We start from the raw sequence: 25,509 nt of genomic DNA on the forward strand, positions 1-25,509 counted from the left end.
AGGACTCCGGAGAGCTGGCTTCAGTAGCCAGCACTGACACAGAGTCACTGGGTGATTTTGGGATAGTGACTTTTACTCTCTCAGTCTGGGGTCCCATCTCTAAAGTGAGAACAATAATCTTCCTTTTCATCCTCCATTATTCTGTTTTGCCTGCTTAGATAGGGGCATGGATTGTGTGTCCTTCATTTACTGTGAGTCTGTGCAGCACCCAAAAGAACAGGGCCTTGATCTCTAGGGTGACCAGACAGCAAGTGTGAAAAATTGGGACATGGGGTGGGGAGTAATAGAAACCTATAGAAGAAAAAGTCCCCAAAATCGGGATCGTCCCTATAAAATCGGGACATCTGGTCATCCTGCTGATCTCAGCTGGGTCAGAGACTGTCTCTCACTGTGTGTCTGTGCAGTGCCTGGCACGATGGGGACCCAACATCTGTGAGAGCTTCTAGGTTCAACTGTAATAGAATTTGTTGGTACCCACTGAGGATCCGCTCCAGAAAGGGACTGAGGGAGAAAGAAAACTTTAGGAGTAAAGTAAGGCAGGACAGAGGGTTGGTTAAAAAGAGAATTGATCCTGATACTCCAGTGAGATCCACCCCCAGAGATCCATGCACCTGTTGGACTCCCACCAAGGCTCTGTCCAGCCAGTTCAGATTGGGCCCACAGCGTCTGTGCTATTGATAAGCCTATGCTGGTAACAATCCTGATTTTGGAGATGTGACACGAAACATCCATCCATCCTAATCATCATAATTCCCCAGTCAGTCTGTATGCCTGTCTGTCTCCATTCATTGTGCTGTTCCCTTCTCCACTCCCTTGCTCTGCCTATTTCAAACCCCCTCCTCCCCAGACTCACCTCCATTCACCTCTGAATCTGCTGTCTTCAGACCACTCCTGCCTGAACAGCTCTGAGCTCTTCAGATGCTCCGATACCAGGCAGACTCTTAGCTGCAATCCCTGCTCCCCTTCACTGAAACCCGCTCTGTGCTTGCGGAGCCTGGAGATGAGGCACCCCAGGCCGAGGGGCTGAATGTCTAAGGAAGGAGGAGGAGGGATAAGGAAACCAGCTAAATCTGTCCACCTGCTGTATGGGCAGCACACTCACCTCTGGCTCTGGAAACCTGAGCAGGGTGAGGATGCCCAAAGCCTATCTCAGTGGGAAGGGCTCCTGAGAACCCAGCGACTGCAGTGCTGGGAACATTAGAAAAACCAGAGATGAGAGAGAGAGTTACTGAGTGTGTGTGGGCTGGCGGAGGCTAGGCATGGGTGGATGGAAATAGAGAGGAGGAGTCAGATGGAGAGAAGGATGGATGTGGAGAAAGAGAGGAAGTCAGAGGTGAATTGGTAGAAGAACAGAGAAAGGCAGAGGACAATAAAGAAAGAAAGAGATGGACAGAAAAGGAGAGAGCTGGATAGATGCAGAAATGTATGGTGGATGGCGAGAAGGACGGCTGGCTAGCCAGACCCCTCTACAGTCGTCCTTGTGTCTGCCAGCTTTTGGGGATGGTATCTCTATGTGTCTGGGTGGGCTGAGGTCCAAAGCACGGCCAGAAAGGGCCCTGTGTCTCTGAGACTGCAGGTGTCTCCTCCCACACAGCTCAGCTCTGTCCCAGACTTCTAAGGGTCATGTGCGGGGAGGGAGACAAATCTTTATGGTTGTCAGAGCGGGAGAGTATGGGGACAGTTTCCTCCCTGCATCATCCCCAAGGGGCTGGCACTCAGCTGGTGATGTTTGTGGAGCCCCAGGGACCATGGTTGATAGTTTTGACAGGGGGCTGGTAAATAACAGCTAACTCTGGTTTGCATCAGTGTCCAACAGCATAGAACAAATCTCTTTTCAACCTTCGAATACCTGCATTTACACCTGATGAATAGGCTTGTTCTATACACTACAGAAACTTGACAATGACCTTTTGAAGAAGGGCATGGGGTACTGGAATAACTCAACAGTTACCTGATACAGAAGGGTATGTGGCACTGCAGTAACTGGACAATGACCTGATGCAGAAGGATATGTAGTATCAGTCTGGCTGGCCAAGGATCTGATGCCAAGAGATTCAGCCCCTCTCTGTGACAGACGAAAGTCTGGGACTGGTGCCAACTGTCCCTGGCAGAGTAAGTGCCCTGCAAAGGCTTCGAATGTGACATGCTGTGTATCGTTAGCATCTTGGCTCCTGGCTCCAGCTGGGGGATCCAGCAATTGGGACTTATTAAAAACATGCTATTTGTGACATGGCCCCTGATGAGTCTCCTTGTGGGGCCATTAAAAAGTTTTCTGCTTCAAATTAAGAAGGGAATCGAAGGGAATCCAGAGGGAGTCAAACTCGAGCAAGCCCCATGAGCAGCAGGAAAGCTTTTGTGTTAATTTCCAGTGGAATAAGGGGGCCCAGAGATCACAGGTGTTAGCATGATCCTGTGACTTATACAACACTAAGCAGTCAAACCTGGTTCAGGGTTTTGAGGACAGAGACCTCAGCCAGCTCAATCCCATGGGCAAACCACCAGAAAATGTATGCCAAAGTCTGGAAATGTATTGAATCAGATGCAACAGAAGAAAAAGAATTTCAACACAAGACATACATCAGTTTGAATCACTGAATCTGAATCTGAGAACCAAATGTAACCCAAACTTTTCAAAAGCCACTTTCCAAAAGGATAGCAATTCATAGAATATCAGGGTTGGAAGGACCCTTAGGAGGTCATCTACTCCAACCTTCTGCTCAAAGCAGGACCAGTCCCCAGATAGATTTTTTCCCCTAGATTCCTAAATGGCCCCCTCAAGGATTGAACTCACAGCCCTAGGTTTAGCAGGCCATTAGACTCTTGTCAGACAATCCCTCACACTGGGAAAGAAAGGATTTTAGTTCAATTGATGCCTGTGACTGATGGTTTCCTGTCTTTAACAAAAGACTGACACAGCAGATGGGATGGCAGTACAGCTTTTCTAGATCTCTGGATAAGAGGTGGCTGCTCAGTCTTAGCATCCAGGACAAGTATGCTGCTCTAACTCATTAGACCACACTCCCCTCCCACAGCTAGGGAGAGAACCCAGGAGTCCTGACTCCCAGTCCTCTCTACTACCTGTCTCTGAGGGGCGGATAAAGGATCTAGCAGCAGGACAGATTGCTTGTAGGTGAACTGGTTTTGTGTATTTAATGCTGTAGGAAAGGGGTTCTATCTCTGGCTCCACAGTAGTGCATGTAGCTAGATCTGCATTTCCTGAATGATCCGCACAGCATCCACTGACAGCATCCACCCCCTGGTTTGCGGGAAAATCACTGGACAAGTGTGCGACTTATTCCCTAGTGGGGTCTCTGTTTGGGGAGGCAGCTCCTCCTTATCCAAGCATCCAACCATTGCTCTGAATCCTCAGGGGAGATTGGAGGAAAGACCCCACCTCTTTATCTAGGCCTTGATCTCTTTTCTAGGAAATGCTAGGTCCTTCTCCACCTCCTCTGAGCTGACTGACCTGTACACAAAGACTTTCATGGCCAGCTTACAGATCTCCTGGCTGGAGAAGGTGGAGCACGAGTGCCAGCCGGAGAGAAAGAGCACATGGGTCCTGCCAGGAGTGGATGGCACGGTGCTGTACCACCAGCGCAGCCAGAAAAGCAGGAGCGTTGATGAGAGCAGGAGCACCTGGTGCAGGATGGTGACTCTGGTGAACATCCTGCCCAAGTGGAGAAGTAGCTGCAGTTTAACATGAGAAGAGGGAAGAAGCCCCCAAACTATCCATATCTGAGAACTGAATAGAGAGGGGGCAATGTTGATGGGGATTTTAGATCAATATTCAATCAGAGAGAATCAGAGGGATTATATATTAGGTGTGTGTCTGGTCTGTGCTGGCTGGAGCTGATGACTCTCAGATGCCCACATCGTTCAGTCTTCTCCAAGCAGAGGCAGCTTTGTTTATGGATGGAGCCAAGGAAGGACACAGTGCAGTGCCCAACACCATCTGCCGGGCCTTTTCACACTCTTCTGCCCTCTGGGACTCCTGGTGACTGACCTCTGGTTTCCCAGTCCCAGCATCATGTGGAGCCATGATCAGAGAGATTAAAATGCAAACCTCCTAGAAGGGAAAGGCTCCATATCCCATTGTCTGCCCCCCCTGAGCCAGCCAGTCTCCCTGACCTGAGACTGGATTGGAGCTGCTGCCCCACAGAGAACCAAGCCAGCCAGTCCCAACTCATTTCTCTGGCTCATCCTTTTTCTCCAGAATAGCCTCCCCAGCACCCTCCTTAGGGGCCCCTGGACATCCTGGTTCCTCAGTGTGTCAATCGGGGAGTTGAGCATGGGGGCGATGATGCCACAGAAGACAGAGACCATCTTGCCCCAGTCCTGCGAGTAGCTGGATGGAGGTTGTGGATACATGGAAATGGCCACACCGGCCAGGTGGGAGACGCAGGTGCTGAAGGCTTGAGCTTGCCCTGGGCTGACCGAATCCTCGGCACTATGGTGACAATGTAGCTGTAGGAGACCGGGATGAGACCCAGTGGCACCATCAGGAAGAGACCACTGATGGCAAATGCCTTGGCCTCATTGGCAGAGGTGTTGGCACAGGCCAGCTTCAACAGGGCCAGCACCTCATAGAATAAGTGGTTGACCCAGTTCCAGCCGCACGGTCAGAATGGTCTGCAAGATGGAGTTGCCAAAGCTGCACAACCATACAGTGACTGCCATCTGCAGGCAGAGGCAGAGACTCATGATGATTGTGTAGTGCAGTGGCTGGCAGATGGCGATGTAGTGGTCGTAGTCCAAAAGAACCAGCAGGAGGCCCTTGTTGCCAGCCAGTGAGAGGAAGATGTAGAGCTGGGATACGCTGCCTGCCCAGGTGATAGACTGATGGGTGCTGCGGAAGTTCATCAGCATCTGAGGAACAGTGCTGGTGATGTAGCAAAGGCAGGGCTGGCATTAGGCCTATTCCACAAATTCCCCCGAATTGGGCCCCACGCCTAAGAGCGCCCTGCACCTAGTGAGAATCCCTTCCCTGGCTAGAGACATCTTTTTAATTTTTACTCACTTGGCAGTGCTCTGGGTCTTCGGTGGCACTTCAGTGGCAGGTTCTTCGCTTGCTCTGGGTCTTCGGTGGTGGGTCTGTCAGTGCTGCCGAGGACTTGGAGCGAATGACGGGACAGATGGTTGAACATGTTGCAGGAGCCCATTTAAAGTGAAGTGGGCAATAAACATGAAGTGGGAAATTAACACCTCTGCAGTTGTCAGATAATGGAAGGTAAGTAGACTGCAGGGTGTGTTACAATTTGCTGTAATAGCCCTGTAATGGTCCCTCACTCTTCCCCTCAGAGAGAGGCCACTCAGGCTGGTCCTTCTTGCCAGGTCCAGAGTCCGCAGGACAGCCCCAAGCCCACATTAGGGCTGTGTGATCAACAGTTCTAGTCAGGCTTTAGCCTGGTTTTGGGTGACCCAAGCTGTCAGCCCTTAAACAGAGTCTATCAGGACTGGCTTTGGCCTGGGCTGAGCTCAGGCAGCCAGCAAATAAATGGTCTATAGGGTAGCTGGTCAGAGAGGCTCCTCTTCAGGGCTGGGGCTTCTCTGAACAGTGTAGGGAGTTAGCCACCCTGGAGTGAGGTGGCAGGGGGACATGGGCCCATCCTACTCCACCATGTCCCTGTCCAGTACCCTGGCAGGGGCAGGATTGTCTGCCCCTGGGTTGGTGGGGATCTAGCCCCAACGTGCCAACTGAGGCACCACTGGCTCTTCAGCCAGCTGCTCCATGGCTGCCCCAGGCAACTTCCTGACAGTCCGGGGTTTGGTACCTCTAGCCTCCAGGCCTCTTCTGGCTCTTCAGGGTATATGGCGGCAGGCACGCTGGGCCAATCCTTTTCAGTGTCTGAGGATCAGGAACAGTCAGGCGAATTTTCCTCTTGAGGATGTGGCCAAATAGGCAGAGTGTCCTTCTCCTCCACCGGCTCTCTCTCAACTGTGCTGCAGAGCTGGCCTTTTATACTTCCGGCCACGCCCTGATACTTCCGGCTAGTGGGGCAGGGCAATCTAGGATCCGCCCTCCAAGGGAAGTGTAATGGTACCTTGCTCTCCCGCTTGACAGGAGGCCAGTCAGCCTCACTACAGGGCCATAAAACCAGAGTCTCAGTTAAGTCCAGGTTTTTCAGTGTCCAGAATGTCACAGCCCCAAGGACCCCCTCACTCAGGGGGTCCCACGGGGAGGCAGATGAGCCTTGTATGTTGCTAATGCTGGTGCAGGCATTGGAAAGCATGTCAGGAAGGGTCAAAGGTGTGAGTGTGGAGTGAAAGATTCTTTTAGAGGTTGCGAGAGGCCAAAGAGGGAGGGAGAGAGCAGAGAACAGGTTAAGTCAACACTTCATCTACCTCAGTCCGAAGATAAGACGCTGACTCCTGCCCAAGCCACAGCACACATCTGATTCTCAGCTACCGGCCAAGAAAGATGGGGACCTTTTCCACCCCGACCAACCATGAGAAAGGAGGATTCAGCTGAACAGAACTGCAGGGGCTGCAAAAATGAGCGAGACAGTGAAGGCCAGTGGTGGGGGATGGGAGAGAAACCGTTTTCGCTTCCCTGTGGCTGGTGTGTTTTGGGAAAGCTGAGAAAGCCACAGAAGGCTGGTTTGGACTGGTACAAAGAGAAGCAGGAACAGAGGTCCCTGAACAAAATGACCCCAAAAGAACCCAGCACTTAAAAACCCTCCTGAGAGCTGAAGCAAGCTGGAGATTAACGGTGCACCCTGGATGACTCGTGCACGGGAGAAGAAGTCCCATCCACCCTTCCCCCTCTTCTTCTTTCATTACATCAAGGCTTGGCCAGCCTCGGGTAGTGTGAGTGTGAGTATGAAAGTGGATTAGGGCCGGGGCACTAATGTTTTCTTTCTTCCTCTGAGTGACGTGGGAGCATTCCCAGCACTCACCGCTGTTATTTTATTATTTTATTCATAAAGCTTTAAAATTTAGTCACTTGGTGTGCTCCTCCATCTCCTCCTCTAAAGATCCTGTGGCCTCAGCCTGATCACCTGACACCCCGGGCAGATTGGTAACATAAATCTGCCACAAGAAGACTTATGAATTTAAGTTCTCAGGCTCATCTTTTGAAGGTGTTGTGCAGCTTTCTTTTGAAGCCTCCAACTTAAGTTGGTACAATAAAAGAGATTACCTCACCTACTTTGTCTTGCTCATATCCTGGGACCAACCTGACTACAACAATAGCTCAAACAACTTGTCATGGAAAAGTGCAGCTGTGGCAGTTGGTGGCAGTTCTACAATATGTATGCCTGGGGATAGACAATGAGACATAACAGAAATGTCTTCCTCAGTGCAGACAGTTAGAGGCTGACTTGTACTTGAATCATGGGAACATATATTCTTGAAACATTTGAATTCTTGATAGTGTATATGATGAGGTCATTTTAACATATAATGCCTTTCTCAGAAACTTGAAAGAAAAATGCTTTTAACTCAAATTGTAACCTTAACTCTGACCCTTAAAATAATTTGCAAATGAATTTAGAAATTTTTTAATAAGTCTTATGAACTGTCACGCATCTTATTAGTAATTTTTGTAGCAGTCATAGAAACATTGTATGTCATTGTGTTAACTTCTTATTTACCAAGGAGCTCTAGACCAACCTCAGTGAGAAACCGACGTCTAGAATAAATGCCCAATCTTTCCCTGGTAATGTCATGGAGTATGAGTAACACAGGTTAATTTGGGGACATGCTAAAAAGTATTTCTATTTATCTGTGTTACCTCTATTGCCTTTCAGTTTTTTGGAGTTGTCAATTAGTTATCGAACATTAACAACAAACCATTAATAATTGCTATGATTACACCTAGAGGCAGTCATTTAACACAGCACTTCCTGAATTTCAGAGGTTTCATCAGCCATCCCTACCAATCTATAGACCCAGAATCCAAACCCAATAACTTTGTAACCACTCCCTTTTGCCTCTGGTTCTTGGTGCGAGACACTAGATGAGCCCAGGGAAAGTCCACTGGTGTCCATTTCATGTGGTTTCTGTAACTGGTTTGTTCCCCAGCTCTGCTCAGGAAAATGTTATAAGCACTGGCAGTTCTTAAGTGGTAATTTTTTGCAGAAGGATGTATGTCAGGATCCCCATGACCAAACCCCAAATTTGCACTTCTAACTGCACTCTGCCCCTGATGTGGAATGGCAAATTACAGGGTAATCTACCAATTTGTTTCCATTTTAGATCACTTTGAAAAACTGGCTGATAAACAGAAATCTATCTACCTATCTGACTATGATCTATGGCTGAAAGAAGTTAAGTATATGGAGAGACTGAAAGAATTGAATGGGTGTAGGTTGTCTCGATTATCTCAATTATTATTACTATTAATTAATTAATAATATAATATATTGTGCATTAAGAAAACTGTGGACAAACTGGAGAGAGTACAGAGGACAGCAACAAAAGCGATCAAAGGTTTAGAAAACATGACCTATGAGGAGAGGCTGAAAGAACTGGGCATGTTTAGTCTAGAGGACAAAAGGCTGAAGGGGGACTTGGAAACAGTGTTCAAATATGTGAAAAGTTGTTATAAAGAGGATGGTGATCAATGGTTCTCTGTGTCCATCCAGGGTGGGACAAAAAGTAATGGCCTTAGCCTGTACTAACAGAGATTCAGATTAGCTATTAAGAAAATTTTCTAAGGGCAAGTCTACACTTATAACGCTGCATTGGCACAGCTATTGGAGAGAGCTTTGAAAACCAATAACTCACTTGTCAATTCTATCATCACAAAATGTGTGTAGTAATATTCTACATAAAGTAATAAACATAAGCTGAAATTAGGTCTGAAACGAATTTACTGAACAAGTCTGTGTAAAGCAATTTCTTGAACACAAAGGAGTATAGCAAAGTGTCACCAAAATCGATGGGCAATCACCTGTCAAGTGGCCAGTCTTAGACAAGGAAGAGGGGCAGGAACAACTTGATCTGCATTTAAACAAACAACAGCCTGGCACATCTTTCACCATGAGACTCCTTGTCTTCGTCCTCATATCAGGAATGTACTTATCTAGGCATAACCCTCAAAAAAATTCATTTCAATGGGGACTGGATAATAAAAGTGAGGGGCAGAAACACCCCAAGGTATGTCTCCCTATCTATCCCTCTCTCTTTCCCCTGAGAAGACAAAAGAAACAGCCTTTGGACTTTGGAGCAAATCCTGGCCTGAGAATTGCCTCAGCAATGTTACTGGGAGCATGTCGTAAGAGATTTCACCTTGAGCAAAGTCTGCTTTGCTAAGGTTTAGTACTAGGAAGCGATTTATTTTTATTTCTCTTTTAACCATTTCTCTCTTTAATGCCTTATACTTGTACTCACTTAAAATTTCTCTCTTTGTAGTGAAATAAACGTTTTTATTCCATAATCCAAACTGATCCATTGCTGTGTTTAATCTGAATTGTGTGAGTAAATCCATTTAAAGTGGTAAACTGTTGGATATTGATCCCCTCATTGGGGCAACAGACCTAAAATATCTGAACTGTCCAGGAGAGGTCTGGGCAGTGCAGAACACACATCTTGGAGGTGGGTGGAGGAGGATTCTGGACTAGGAATGTGTTGGGGTCACCCCACAAATAGTAACCCAGGCTGGTAGAAGCCAGAGTGTGGCTAGTGTTTGCGGATAAGCTGCTGGGGAAGAGTTGTAGGAACAGGCTGTGGCTGTACTTAGACACTCAGGGTGTGACCCGCATGCTGATCCATGAGCGACCCATGTTGGAATCTACAACAGGAAAACATTGTGAGGCAGTCAATTTTGCAGTGCAAGGGTGACACAACCCCTCACTAGTCTGAATTGCACCACAGAATGCCATACCATCCTGGGAGTTTTTTAGGAACAGGTTGGACAAGTACTGGTCAGGTATGGTCTAGGTAATCTTATTCCTGTCTCAATATAGGGGTAGGGACCATATCACCTCTGGCAGTACCCTTTAGTCCTACATGTCTTTGGTTCTATGATTCTACTGTCACTGTAAACATGAATCTATTATTTGTATGTACTTCTCTGTGCAACTGACAGGGACCATAGTCTAAACACGCAAGGAGGGAATAAGATAATCGCTCTACCACTAATTATAATTTAGACCCTGGTCGACAGCAGTTAGAGCTGGGGTTTCCAATGGAGCTTTAAGGAATGGCACCCAAATTCATAGAATCAATCCACTGATTTTCAGGAGAATTATGGGCTCAGATAGGGCTAAATATGAGACAGGCACCCAGTAGAATTTTCCAAAGGATTTTATAACCCCCTTTGATTCCAATAGAAGTTAGGCCCCTAGCACCCATCTGCATCTGTAGCCACCTAAATCCCTTTATAAATTGGGGCTATGCTGCCTACATGCCTTAATCTCCTTTACCCAAACCACATCCAATTGATGTCAGTGGGACTGCCTGTGGGCTTAAGCTAAGTACATGAATAAATCTTTGCAGGATCAGAGACTCTCACGGAACAATAGGTTTACAAAGCATTTTACAAACACAGGATCCAGTCCTGCAGATGCATACCCAAGTGATTAACTTCTCTCCTGTAGAAAGCTATTCCTGAATATGTTTGTGGATTAGGGGCCCTGGATAAGACAGATTCCAACCCTAACCAGATCTACTAATCTATAGTAGTGTTCTGGTCCTCAGCACCACAGTGTCTGAGCATCTAACAATCTCTAATGAGATGTGGCAGGAAACATCCATCCGTTCTAATCATCATAATCCCCTGGTCAGTCTGTCTGCCTGTCTGTCTCCATTCATTGTGCTGTTCCCTTCCCCGCTCCCTCACTCTGGCTATTTCAAAACTCTTCTCCCCAGACTCACCTCCATTCACCTCCGGATCTGCTCTCCCCAGACTGATCCTGCCTGAACAGCTCCAGGCTGTTCAGATGCTCCGATACCAGGGCAAAGTCTTAGCTGCAATCCCTGCTCCCCTTCACTGAAACCCACTCTGTGCTTGCGGAGCCCAGAGATGAGGCACCCCAGGCCGAGGGGCTGAATGTCTAAGGGGTTTGGGAGGAGGGGGGTAAGGAAACCAGCTAACTCTGTCCACCTGCTGTGTGGGCAGCACATCCATCTCTGGCTCTGGAAACAGAGGATGTAGGTGTCATCACACCTGCTGCTGGGTCCCAGGGGGTCTTACTGGGAGGAGAACAGAGAAAATGTGGTCATTGGCCAGACACTGCAAGTCAGTGTTGCTTGGTCATGGGGTCCCCCATCTAGGCAGCCAGACCTGCTCAGTATGCGAGTGAGGGGCCTGGAGGTGAGCCGGAGCCTCCTACTACATATGCCCCAGTGGGAAGGGGCTCCTGAAAGCCCAGCTACTGCAGTGCTGGGAACATTAGAAAAGCCAGAGGTGAGAGAGAGTTACTGAGTGTAGGGGGGCTGATGGAGGCTAGGCATGGGTGGATGGAAATAGAGAGGGGGATTAAGAGAGAGAGAAGGATGGATATGGAGAAAGAGAGGAAGTCAGAAGTGAGTTGGTAGAAGGACAGAGAAAGGCAGAGGACAATAAATAAAGAGATAGATGGACAGAAGAGGAGAGACCTGGATAGATCCAGAAATGTATGGTGGTAGGCTAGAAAGATGACCCTCTAGCCAGACCCCTCTACAGCCATCCTTGTGTCTCCAAGCTTACGGGGATGGTATCTCTATGTGTCTGGATGGACCGAGGTCCAAAGCACGGCCAGGAAGGGCCCCGTGTCTCTGAGAGAGCAGGTGTTTCCTCCCACACAGCTCAGGATCTCCATCCCAGACTCCTAAGGGCTGTATGTGGGGAAGGAGAAAAACCTTTATGGCTGTCAGAGCTGGAGAGTATGGGGAGAGTTTCCTCCCTGCATCGTCCCCAAGGGGTTGGCACTCAGCTGGTGATGTTTGCAGAGCCCGAGGGACCAAGGTTGACAGTTTTGTGGGAAAAGTTAGGTCAGGTCAAGGCGGCTGGTAAATAACAGCTTAATCCTGGTTTATACCCAGAACCCGGAAAAAAAGAATTGCATCAGTGTCCAACAGCATAGAACAACTCTTTTCAGCCTTCAGATACCTGCATTTACATCTGATGAATAGGTTTGTTCTACACACTACAGAAACTTGACAATGACCTTTTGCAGAAGGGCTTGGAGTACTGGAATAGCTGGACAGTTACCTGGTACAGAAGGGTATGTGGTACTGGAGTAACTGAACAATGACCTGATGCAGAAGGATATGTAGTATCAGTCTGGCTGGCCAAGGATCTGATGCCAAGAGATTCAGCCCCTGTCTGTGACAGAGGAAAGTGTGAGATTGGTGCCAGCTGTCTCTGGAAGAGTAAGTGCCCTCATTAGGCTTCAGAAAGTGACTTGCTGGGCATTGTTAGAGTCTTGGCTCCTGGCTCCAGCTGGGGGATCCAGCAATCAGGACTTATTAAAAATGTGCTATTTGTGACATGGCCTCTGTTGAGTTTTCTGCTTCAGATTAAGAAGAGAATCTAAGTGAATCCAAAAGGATTCATACTCGACCGAGCCCCATGAGCAGCAGGACAGCTTTTGTGTTAATTTCCAGTGGAATAAGGGGGCCCAGAGATCACAGGAGTTAGCATGATGCTGTCACTTATAAAATACTAAGCAATCAAACCTGATTCAGGGTTTTGAGGACAGAGATTTCAGCCGGCTCAATCCCATAGGCAAAACACTAGAAAATTTATGCCAAAGTCTGGAAATGTATTGAATCAGATGCACCAGAGAAAAAAAAGTTTCAGCACAAGACATACATCAGTTAGAATCTCCCATTGGCTTGTTCTGAGAACCGAACATAACCCAAAGTTTTCAAAAGCCCCTTTCAGAAACGATAGCAATTAGACTCTCTTCTTTTGTCAGAAAATTCCTCATAGTGGGAAAGAAAGGGTTTTAGCTCAATTGATGGCTGTGACTGGTGGTTTCCTGTCTTTAACAAAAGACTGACACAGCAGATAGGATGGCAGTAAAACTTTTCTAGATCTCTGGATAAGAGGTGGCTGCTCAGTCTTAGCATCCAGGACAAGTTTGCTGCTCTAACTCATTAGACCCCCACTCCCCTCCCACAGCTGGGAGAGAAGCCAAGAATTCTGACTCCCAGTCCTCTCTACTAGCTGTCTCTGTCGGGTGGATTAAGGATCTAGCAGCAGGACAGGTTGCTTGTAGATGAACTAGTCTTGTGTATTTAATGCTGTAGAAGAGGGCTTCTATCTCTGGCTCCACAGAAGTGCATGTAGCTGGGTCTGCATTTCCTGGCTCATCCACACAGCATCCACTAACAGCATCCACCTCCTGGTTTGTGGGAAAATCACTAGAAAAGTGTGTGATTTATTCCCTAGTGGGGTCTGTGATCTCCTCCTTATCCAAGCATCCAACCATTGCCTGAGTCCTCAGTGGAAATTGGGGAAGAGACCCCACCCCTTTGTCTAGGCCTTGATCTCTTTTCTAGGAAGTGCTATGTCCCTTTCCTCCTCCTCCTCTGAGGTGACTGGCCTGTATACAAAAACCTCCATGGCCAGCTTACACATCTCCTGCACCTGGTGGAAGAGGAGCTGGTGCCTCCAGGGCCAGGATACCTTGCTGGAATCCCTCCACACCAGGAATGCCACAAGGTCGAGAGGCCTGGACCAGTGGGTGATGTTGTGCACCCCGGGCTTGAGCTAGGGGAGGAAGCCAGGCCAGTGTAGCGGTACCACTTGGCACAGTGGATCCCTGACCAACTCATTATAGCAGGTCAGGAGATAGTGTCACACAGGGCAGGAGGTGAGCAGTGCACTGCAGCCACGTACATGCTGTCCTATCTGTGGTAAACTTTGAACATGACCAGATAGGTGTTGGGTGAGAGGTGAGAGGCATAGATGGCTTGGGGGTCCTGGACCATGTGGATGATGTAGACCCAAAGAGCGGGTAGAGTGCCTCCAGCTGGATGAACCTGATGACCTTCAGTGCTATGTGGCTGTAGATGACACAGGCTCCCACCACATTCCCGAAGGGGCTGGTGTTGCAGCGAGCCTGGCTCTCTGTGGACCTCACGATGTCCCTGCTCTGGAAGGCCTTCTTATCAGTGTCCAACCACTGCGCTGAATCCTCAGTGGAGATCGGAGAAAAGACCCCACTGCTTTGTGGGAGCCTCAATCTCTTCTTTAGGAAGCATTTGTTCAGTCTGCTCTTCCTCTGAGCTGATTGGCCTATACGCAAAGACCTCCAAGGCCGTCTTTCAGATCTGCACCTGGTGGAAGCCAGGCTGCTGCCTCCAGGCCTAAGAGCAGGCCTTGCACTCCGCAAGCCTCAGAATACCAAGGTGCTGGAGGACCTATGACACCCAGTGGGGCTGTAGCATGAAGTCCTGTAGTGCAGCTGCCTCTCACCAGAAGAGGGAATGGAGCAGGTCCAAGGCGGGCCCCTTCAGCAGCTCTGGGCTGCCTCTGGGCAGGAGGTGGCAGATATGCTTGGCCAGCTCCATCAGGTGGAAACTGTTGGGATGCTGGCTGAAGAGCTGGCTGGAGAAGGTGGGGCACGAGCACCAGGTGGAGAGGAGGAGCACATGGGTCTTGCCAGGAGTGGATGGCACGGTGCTGTACCACCAGCACAGACAAAAAAGCAGGAGCATTGATGAGAGCAGGAGCACCTGGTGCAGGATGGTGACTCTGGTGAACATCCTGATAGCAGACACCTCTGTGTTCTTGGGGAACCAGGGTGCAGTATCCAGCCTGACTCATGAAAGACACCCCTCTCCCCCAGCCTCTGCTTAAACCAAAACCCATCAGAGGAAAAAAACTTGCAGAGAGCAGTGAAGGGCATTGGGAGACACACCTAGGCCCCTCCTGACAAGGGTTACAAGATTAAGACATCTCCATTAGCATACAGAATGGAAAGCAGAGACGACTCCTCTAGCCTTATCTGCATAAAAGATGGGACAGAAAGACATCTCAATTTACATACAGAATGGAGAACAGAGAACCGCACTGAATTCTGGGACCAGAAAAAGCAGGGAAATACTGCATCATGGGAACCTCTGTTCCAGATGCTAATGAACCTATGTCTGCACACACCTAGCTCAGCAATTATCAAACCAATTCTAGTAATGAATCCTTAATTGATATCCAAATAGTGAAGCTGCCTAGCTGCATTGTGAGCTCCCTGGAAAAAAACACCACCCATAGCCAAGAGTGATCACTTTGGGGGCCAATCTGATGCACCCTGAAATCAACAGGCCTCTTTCCATTAATGTTGGAGAAATCCCATAGCCAAAGTGGTTCAAAATCAACAATTGGGCTGGTGGGTCCCAGACAAACACATGACATGTAGTCCAGTAAATGGAGTTTCCAACCCTCCAGAGGAGCAGAGATATGAGTGGAGGAAGGGCTATCGTGTCTTCCTCTCTCGGTAGGGGGTGTGAAGTCTTGCCAGCCCAGAGCATTCCAAAAGGGGGTGTCAGACTCTAAAAATCAGGAGATTGTCTTATAAGAAGAAGGTTTGTTTTAAAAAATAAATTTGCTTGTTCCTCTTTTCCTTCTGCTTTCTGAGTCTTTAGGTCATTCTGGTGTCATCTTTCCAGCTTTACTAACCAACCATAAGGGGTGAGACAGAGAGAAACTTTTTTTTAATGAAAGCTGATATCCTGGTGCAATCTCAGAACTCTGAGATCTGGTCTACACTACAGACCTATATTAGTGTAAAAATCCAACCCCCTGAGCAAAGTAGTTATATCAACCTAACCCCCCTAAGTAGACCACACTATGTCAGCAAGACAGGTTCTTCCGCCACATAGCTACTGCCTCTCAGGGAGGTGGATTAACTATGCTGATGGGAGACCTCTCTTGCATTAGTGTAGAGTGCTTCTACCAGGAAAGCTCTACAGCAGTGCAGCTGCACCGATGCAGAATTTTAGGTGTAGACATGCCCCAGGAGTTGGTGGGTTACATGGGTTGAAAGAGGGCAGGGGACTTGTGTGGCTCGAGGAGGGTAGGTTTTTCTTTGAGGTGAGAGAGGGCAAGGGCAGTTGTGAAGGGTGGAAGTGGGCAGAGAGTAGAAAAGTCCATATGGGCAGGGAAGATGCTACAGAACCCAAAAGAGGCACAGATGGTTCCATGCCCAACTACTGCACCAGCTTGGGTCCCCTGAGTGGCTGGGCTCCTCCCCAGCACTTTCTGCAGAGTCCTGTGCACCTCCTCAGCATGTTGATCAGGGGGTTGAGTATGCAGGTAACCAGGGTGTAGAAGAGAGATACCATTTTGCCCTGGTCCTGGGATGGGGACTGCAGGTACATGTAGATGGAATGGAAAAAGTATAATCACCATATAATGAGACTATATCTCCTGTTTTTTATCCCAAATACAGAGCAGAAACATTTATTGAAGAACTCAGTCTTTTCTGCATTATTATTGATAAGCCTACCATTTCCATCTAGTATTCAACCAATGCTATTGTCAGGATACTTCCTGCCCCCCAATGTATTATAAATACCTTTTTCATATTACCTATAAGTCTGCTTGTGTCCTTTTGCTTCCCAGATCAATTTTCTACAATTCCTAACTTCAGATTTATATTCTTTACTGTCAACTTCCCCTGTCTTTTATTTGTTACAAAAAATAAAGAAAGCCCCATATTCCATTCCCACACACAGCACTATGCCTGCCCAAGGGCCTGATTGGAGCCTGCACTAACGGGAAGGAAAGGTCCCATAACACATTCCCTAGTACATCTGTGCTGGAGCTGGATTACAACCAGCACCCCATAGAAGGGAAAGATCCCATATTCCATTCCCAACGCTCCACCTTAGGTCAGCCAAACCCCCATCTCTCTCTCTCACACACACACACCCTTAAAATGGTAGCAATAGATTCATAGCCTTTAAGGACAGAAAAGACTACAAGGTCCATCTAGCCTGGCCTCCTGCATCCAGCCTGATACCTTGCGATTGTTAGTTTGTTATGTGTTTGTACAGTGCCTCGCACAAGGGGGTCTGGTCTCCTAAGTACTTCCACGATGCAGAGAACCAGCTGCTGGTGTGTCAAGACTACTGTTCACCTTGCTGACCAATACTGTCTCATTGTTACTTTGCTCTCCCACATCTGTCTGTATCTATCTGTTGTCTCTTGTCTTATGCTTCGATCGTCAGCTTCTTGGGGCAGCGATTGTCTTTTTGTTCTGTGTTTGTTCAGCACCTGGCACAGTGGGGACCTGGTCTATGACTGGGCACCTCGGCATTGTCAGTTTAACACAAATAATAAATAACAATACTGTGTGTGGAGATAAGTGATTACACTCGCAGAGCTCTGGGCCCTCTAGTTACCAAGTTGGTCAGTAGATGATGTAGCAAGAGTTTACGAAAGTGAGGGATATTTGTTCAGGAATTCATTGTCTCCTCCACTCACATAACTCACGGATCAATGCCATCTTGAGCAGGGCACTCGAATGATGGAGAACAGAGATCGGCAGGAAAGGCTGTTCACATCTTGTGAAATTATTTTGAGATTTTATACATTTTCCCATCTGGAATCAGCACGAAGGGTTGAAATCTTGAAAATTTGCATGAACCAAAAATTTGGGTCAAGTGAAATGTTTTGTTTTGTTCTGACAATTTAAAAATGTTTTGATTTTTTTAAAATCTCTAGTTAACTTTAATTTGTGTCGAACCATAAAGATGGAAATTTCCATTTACTAAATGTCCAAAAGGGAGGTTTCCACAATTTTGAAACTTTTTTACTTTTCTCAAAAAATGTTGTCACCCACCAACACCCCACCCCAAAATGTTCAGGTTGGGTGAATCAGCTTATTGTGACAAGAAAATTTTGAGTTAAAAAATTCCCAACCAGCTGTAATGGAGGGTCCACATGGACCAAGATCAAAGCCACCTACTGGTAGTGATAGAATCACTCCACAGACTCTATATCTGTTTCAAGGCATCCCACCTCTGGAGTTTCCTTTTCATCAGCTCCTGTTACATGTACAAACTGTGTATCTGGTGTATGATTGGCTCCTTATCTTTCAAATATTTTTGAAAATGCAACTCAGTAATAGTGGTGATTTCAGAGCCAGTATCAAACAAACAACTGATCTTCACCTCGGCTATAAGTACTTCAGCAGTTAGTCTCCAAATGCTCGCTCACATAAGTTGATAGATATGTTGGCACTGTCCGAGCTCCTCTCAGCGCTGTACGCAGACTGATTTTCCACCAAGGAATACAGACCATGCAGTGGCAGCTTGCACAAGTTCATAGAAATTCTTACTGGACTCTTCTTTAAACCTCTTCATTTCACAGTGACGGGAGTCATCCCAGATCCCAAGCACTAACTACGCTTTCAGGAACATATTCATGTCTCAAACTTGTTGTGAGTCCCAGTGCTTCACCTGGCTCATTCTCTCCTGGAGCTCATATGAGTAGACTCGAATGGTTCCACCTGGATTCTGTGTCAGCTCATAGAATTCTTTGAGTCTGCTTCCACTTTGTCTGCATACAGCTGAAATGTCTGCTTTGTGTCTGGCTTGTTAGTTGTTGCCATGAACTTCACTGTGGATCTGGCCTGGAATTTGAGATGCTCTTCCACAAAATCCACATGGTCTTCTTCAGGTACTCTCAAAACCTATAGAGCTGCCTTCACTGACTTAACCCATTATTCTATCCAGATGTGCACTAGTTTCATTGAGAAGCCTCTGTACTGAGATATCTTCTGGTCCCATAGAAGATAGCCCTGATCTCAGCTGGAGCAGGGGCTGTCCCTTACTGTGTGTCTGTGCAGCGCCCAGCACAATGGGACCCTGATCTCAGCTGGAGAAGGGACTGCCTACCGCTGTGTGTCAGTGCAGTGCAAAAAACAATGGGGCCCTGATATCAACTGAGGAAGGAACTGTAACTTGTTCAGTGTCTGTGCTGCGCTTGGCACAGCCCTGATCTCAGTTGCAGCCTCTTCGCTACCACAACAGAAAGGAATAAGAATAATCTCTTAGGGCAGAAGAACTGAGATTGTTCCTGGAGGTCCATCAAGGATAGTCCTTGGTTGAATTGCAAAGCAGAGGGCAGGGGTGTTGTGTGGATGAGAGATGGTTTGTGTGGAGTGGGAAAGGGAAGGCAGCTTGTGGGGCGGATTAGGGGAGGCTTGTTCTGCAGAGTCGGAGAGGCCAAAGGGTTTGTACGGCTGGAGAAGGCCAGGGCTATGGAGAGAGCAGAAGGTTCCACATGGGCTCAGAAGAGATTACAGTAGTCAGGAGAGATAGAAATGGTTTTGTGCCAATTGCTCTCCCAGCTCAGACCCCCTGGGCAGTCCTCAGTGCCCTGCGCAGTGCCCTGTGCACCTCCTTATTCCTCAGTGTGTAGATGAGGGGGTTGAGCATGGGGGTCACCATGGTGTAGAAGAGGGATACTATCTTACCCCGGTGCTGGGAGTAGCTGGATGGAGGCTGTAGATACATGGAAATGCCCGTGCCATAAAACAGCAACACCACAACAAGGTGGGAGGCACAGGTGTTGAAAGCCTTGAGCCTCCCTTTCGCTGAGCGAATCTTCAGCACGGTGGCGCCTATGTAGCCGTAGGACATCAGGATGAAGCCCAGTGGAACCAGCAGGAAAATCACTGAACTGGCGAGGACCTCGGCCTCATTGGCAGAGGTGTTGATGCATGCCAGTTTCAGCGGGGCCGGCACCTCACAGAAGAGGTTATCAATTTGGTTCCGCCCACATCGGGGCAGCCTCATGGTCCGAATGGTCTGCAGGACGGAGTTGCCGAAGCTGCACAACCAGGCGGTGGCTGCCAGCTGCAGGCAGAGACGGAGGCTCATGATAGCCGTGTAGCACAGCGGCTGGCAGATGGCGGCATAGCGGTCATAGGCCATGATGGCCAGCAGGAGGCACTCGGTGCAACCCAGTGAGGGGGAGATGTAGAGCTGGGCTACACAGCCAGCCCAAGAGATGGATTTGTGGGTGCTTCGGAAATTCAGCAGCATCTGGGGGCCAATGCTGGTGGTGTAGCAGAGGTCCAGGAAAGAGAGGTTGCTGAGGAAGAAATACATGGGCGCGTGGAGATGGGGGTCGAGCCATGAGATCATGATGATGGTGGTGTTTCCAAACAAGGTCATGGTGTAGGAGATTAAAATGAGCACAAAGAGCAGCAGCTCCAATTGTGGCCGGTCAGACACCCCTAGCAGGATGAATTCCCCCAAGGAGCTTTGGTTTCCATCTTCCCATGACCCTTTGCCATACATCTCCTGTAGGGGCCAGAAAGAATAAGGGTGAAAAATATCCGGCAGCAAGGAGATTTGTAATAGGTGCTAATGCTGGGATTGACAGTGGATATTTTTGGAATGGTAGCCTTGAGTCCTAGGAGACATGTAAGTGTTAAGTGAATGGATTAGCGGAAGGCTGGAATCTCTAATAACCTAGGAATGACTCACCTGCAGCACTAAATACATTTATGCAAAGGTTAGGGAAATCTCTCATCTGTCTGTCTGCAGTGTTGTTGTAGTCGGATCAGTCCCAGGATATTGGAGAGATGAAGTGGATGAGGTAATGTCTTTTATTGGACCTGTTACCTATGGTTTTCAGAGCCCACAGCAGGGGCAACTTCACTGTTTCACTCCAGGTGGTGTGAGGCTTAAATCAATGGGAACACAGCATTTCTGTCTGATGAAATATTAATACAAGTAAGTGGACACTACCTGAACCTGTAGTTTATTAGATTTAAGCTCACACAGAAATAAGCAATAGATTTAGAGCAGCCCAGATATTTACCTAAAAACTAGATCGGTATTGAGTAATTAGCAGCAGGTTGTCAGTGGCCAGTTGCTCACCTACCGGAGAGAAAAGATGTCAAGAAAAACATCTCTCGAAAAGGCTTCAGAGGACTGCTCCAGAATCCACTGTATTCACTGATCTTTTATAACTAACTTCTGCAAAACACATAGGTCACTATAACCTTTACAAAATCATCACATTTCCTAACTTTCAATAAACTTCTATTAGAGGTGCCCAGACTCCAGGTCTTCCATACACCAAAGTTTTCAATTTCCCTTGTTGACTTTTCTTTCCCCTCCTCCCATTCTGATTAGCAGAAACTCCCAGCTAGTTTTCACCTTGCCTCTAAAAGCTGTTTTCCAAATAACTCTTAACTATCTGGTGTTCCATTTTATTAATTCACTGTGTCTCAATGCACAGAATATGGTTGCAATTACCTTGATTGCATTCTGGGGTACACACATCCATCAAATCTAGGGTAACAGACAAGCTTCCATTGGAGAGAGAGAAGCTTTTGAGCTCACACAGAGCATTTCTGCAGGTCTGGGAAACATACTCAGAGTGTCACAGCTAAATGCAAAGTGAAGAAGATTTTTCACTTACAAGCACTTAAAACACTTTGAATGGACCATCCATGGTGAAATGGTCTGTAACATGCTTCCAGTCATAGAGGGGAAAGGAGAGGGAGAAATAAGCTGATGGGGGTGGAGTTAGTGGGATATAGATTTTGCCTCTGTTCAGTCCATGATTTTTTGTGTTCAGCAAAGTTATGAATTTAAGCTCCCAGGCTGGTCTTTTGAAGGTTTTGTGCAGGTTTTCTTTGAGGATGAGGATTGATAGGGCATAAATACAGCGATCACTTTGTATCAAGTTTTCATCCACCATTGATAGGATATTTTTGTCTTCTATCATTTTCCTGTGTGAGTTCATTGAAGACTATAGTGATTGTCTGGTTTCACCCACATATTTGTTGTTGGAGTACTTAGTGCACTGGAGGAAATACACCACATGTTGCGACTGGTGTGTTTTAGAGTAGTGGATCTTGAAAGCCATGTTGTGGATGGTGTTGATCATCACAGAAATGGAAATATGGCTGCAGGTTTTGTGTCTGTTCTGGCAGGGTCTGGTACCACTTTAAGTTGGAGTGTCCTGCTCTGTGGGGAGCTTGCTTATGATGCTGAGCATGGTGAGCTTGGGAGATTGTTTGAACGCCAGAAGAAGGGGCTCAGGATGTGGACACCATCAAGTATGTGTTGTAAATTCATAACGTTGCTAGACACTAAAATCATGGATTGAATAGAGAGGCTGGATATATGGCTTATTATAACAATCTGTGACCACCTGAGCCTCCTGCTCCAGGTTCTCCCCCTTGCCCATTCCTCTCTATGATGGAAGACAAGTTCACTGGCAACTTTACCTTGAACGATCCCTTGAAATATGTGTTAACTATGTAGGTTTCTGTTCCTCTTTGTACTTAGCTTTGACACTTGAAGTACCTTTCCCTGCTCTGTGTAAGCTCAAAACCTTGTCTCTCTCACCAACAGAAGTTGCTCCAATAAAAGATATCAGCTCACCCACCTTGTCTCTCTGCATTTCTAAGATAGTGGTCAATATGATACCAAACACTGTACGTAGCTACCATTCATCACATCCTCATTCAATCTCTTGCAGATCCATGTTGTATATTTTCAACTTTCTCCCCATCCTCATTTTCATCTTTATTCCTATTCTTCCACTTCTCTCCTTCCCTCCTCTAGCTCTATCAGTGTCACTCAAAAGGGCTAAGAATGTTACAAATACTTTGGATTCCCTGACAGGAACATGGGCACCTACTGAGGCTTTTGTACCTCCGAATAGGTACATCCATGCATGTGATACTTGGAAGGAAGAAGGGGGGGACAGAAATCTGAGTGAGAAAGAAGAAAGGGAGGAAGATACAGTTGGTGATGGTTGTCAAAGAGCAATGCTGTTTGGCCATTCTTTCAAAAATGGCTTCAGGACAGAAAGATGAAGACAAGGAGTGTAGATAAGTTGAAAGGCAACAGACTCCTCAGCAGCACAGTTGAGAGGTGTTAGTTAAACTCACTGGGTCGTTGGATATTGTTTAAAAAAAAGCAGGGATGAGCTGGGGAGAGGCTGTGGAATTGATGGAAAAACAGTATAAAAAAGTGATGCTGGCAATTAATTTCTGTCCAATTTACCTGAAGTCCCACACAATGTGGTGATGGCCATGGGGTGATAGGAGGACGAATGAAATGATGACATGGGAAGAGTCTAGAAGACATTAAGGTGAGTGAGTGAGAGGGGATGGGAGGAACTTATCCCCAAGAATGGTCCAGGGGATTAGTCCTGGCTGAGGACACTGAAGAGCTGGCTTCAGTACCCAATGCTGATACAGAATCACAGGGTGATTTGGGGGTAGTGACTTCAACTTTCAGAGTCTGGGGTCTCATCTCTAAAGTGAGAACAATAATCTTCCTTTTTGCCCTCCATTATTCTGTCTACCTACTTAGATTGGGGCATGGATTGTGTGTCCCTCATTTACTGTGAGTCTGTGCAGCACCCAAAAGAACAGGGCCCTGATCTCTAGGGTGACCAGACAGCAAGTGTAAAAAATCGGGACATGGGGTGGGGAGTAATAGAAGCATATAGAAGAAAAAGACCCCAAAATCGGAATCTTCCCTATAAAATCGGGACATCTGGTCACCCTGCTGATCTCAGCTGGGCAAGGGACTGTCTCTCACTGTGTGTCTGTGCAGTGTCTGGCACAGTGGGGACCCCACCTCTGTGAGAGCTTCTAGGTTCAACTGTAATATAACTTGTTGGTACCCACTGAGGATCTGCTCCAGAGAGAGACTGAGGGAGAAAGAAAACTTTAGGAGGATAGTAAGGTGGGGCAGATCCATGCACCCGCTGGACTCTCACCAATGCTCTGTCCAACCAGCTCAGATTGGACCCACAGCGTCTGTGCTATTGATAAGCCTATGCTGGTAACAATCCTGATTTTGGAGATGTGACATGAAACATCCATTCATCCTAATCATCATAATCCCCTGGTCAGTCTGTCTGCCTATCTGTCTTCATTCATTGTGCTATTCCCTTCCTCACTCCCTCGCTCTGCCTATTTCAAACTCCCTCTTCCCCTGACTCACCTCCATTCACCTCCGGCTCTGCTCTCCCCAGACTGCTCCTGCCTGAACAGCTCCGGGCTGTTCAAATGCTCCGATACCACGGCAAAGGCTTAGCTGTAATGTCTGCTCCCCTTCACTGAAACCCGCTCTGTGCTTGCGGAGCCTGGAGATGAGGCACCCTAAGCTGATAGGATGAACATCTACGGGTTTTGGGAGGAGGAGGGTAAGGAAACCAGCTAACTCTGTCCACCTGCTGTATGAGCAGCACACTCACCTCTGGCTCTGGAAACCCAAGCCAGGTGGGGATGCCCAAAGCCTGTCTCAGTGGGAAGGGGTTCCTGAGAACCCACCTACTGCAGTGCCGGGAACATTAGAAAAGCCAGAGATGAGAGAGAGAGAGTTACTGAGTGTGTGTGGACTGATGGAGGCTTGGCATGGGGGGATGGAAATAGAGAGGGGGAGTCAGATGGAGAGAGGGATGGATGTGGAGAAAGAGAGGAAGTCAGAGGTATTTGGTAGAAGGACAGAAAAAGGCAGAGGAAAATAAAGAAAGAGAGAGATGGACAGAAGAGGAGAGAGCTGGATAGATGCAGAAATATACGATGGACGGCTACAAGGACGGCTGGCAAGCCAGACCCCTCTATAGCCGTCCTTGTGTCCCCAAGCTTTCAGGGATGGTAACTCTATGTGTCTGGGTGGGCTGAGGTCCAAAGCATGGCCAGGAAGAGCCCCGCGTCTCTGAGACTGCAGGTGTCTTCTCCCACACAGCTCAGGATCTCCGTCCCAGACTTCTAAGGGCCATGTACGGGGAGGGAGATAAACCCTTATGGTTGTCAGAGCTGGAGAGTATGGGGAGAGTTTCCTCCCTGCATCGTCCCCAAAGGGCTGGCAATCAGCTGGTGATGTTTGCGGAACCCCAAGGACCAGGGTTGACAGTTTTGTGGGGAAAGTTAGGTCAGGCCAGGGTGCTGGTAAATAACAGCTTAACCCTGATTTATACCCAGAACCTGGAAAAAAGAATTGCATCAGTGTCCAACAGCATAGAACAAATCTTTTTAGCCTTCGGATACCTGCATTTACACCTGATGAATAGGCTTATTCTACACACTACGGAAACTTGACAATGACCTTTTGCAGAAGGACATGGGGTACTGGAATAACTGGACAGTTACCTGGTACAGAAGGGTATGTGGCACTTGCGTAACTGGACAATGACCTGATGCAGAAGGATATGTAGTATCTGGCTGACTGGGCCAAGGATCTGGTGCCAAGAGATTCAGCCCCTGTCTGTGATAAAGGAAAGTCTGGGACTGGTGCCAACTGTCCCTGGCAGAGGAAGTGCCCTCATTAGACTCCAGAATATGACATGCTGGACATTGTTAGAGTCTTGGCTCTTGGCTCCAGCTGGGGGATCCTGCAATCAGGACTTATTAAAAATGTGCTGTTTTTGACATGACCCCTGATGAGTCTCCTTGTGGGGCCATTAAAAAGTTTTCTGCTTCAGAGTAAGAAGGGAATCGAAGTGAATCCAAAGGGAGTCAAACTCAAGCAAGCCCCATGAGCAGCGGGAGAGTTTTTGTGTTCATTTCCAGTGGAATAAGGGGGCCCAGAGATCACAGGTATTAACCTGATCCTGTCACTTATACAAAACTAAGCAGTCAAACC

At 47.6% G+C, this 25,509-nt stretch overlaps 1 protein-coding gene and 1 pseudogene across 1 annotated transcript; both read right to left on the bottom strand.

Annotated features, from left to right (window-relative positions):
• Nucleotides 1–3,402: 3,402 nt before the first annotated feature.
• Nucleotides 3,403–6,230, bottom strand: LOC116825817 (olfactory receptor 2B6-like; annotated as a pseudogene).
• A 7,178-nt stretch (nt 6,231–13,408) lies between these two features.
• LOC142047706 (olfactory receptor 2B8-like) lies at nt 13,409–20,163 on the bottom strand. The gene is made up of 3 exons (XM_075072069.1): nt 19,279–20,163; nt 16,085–16,150; nt 13,409–13,642 (listed from the first exon to the last, which is right to left on the bottom strand). Exons 1-3 carry the CDS (start codon nt 20,056–20,058, stop codon nt 13,409–13,411), a joined length of 1,080 nt encoding a protein of 359 aa, XP_074928170.1. The 5' UTR covers nt 20,059–20,163.
• Nucleotides 20,164–25,509: the final 5,346 nt, after the last annotated feature.

The sequence above is a fragment of the Chelonoidis abingdonii genome, chromosome 13, assembly GCF_003597395.2.
Source record: "Chelonoidis abingdonii isolate Lonesome George chromosome 13, CheloAbing_2.0, whole genome shotgun sequence".
In the NCBI taxonomy this organism is placed as follows: domain Eukaryota; kingdom Metazoa; phylum Chordata; order Testudines; family Testudinidae; genus Chelonoidis; species Chelonoidis abingdonii.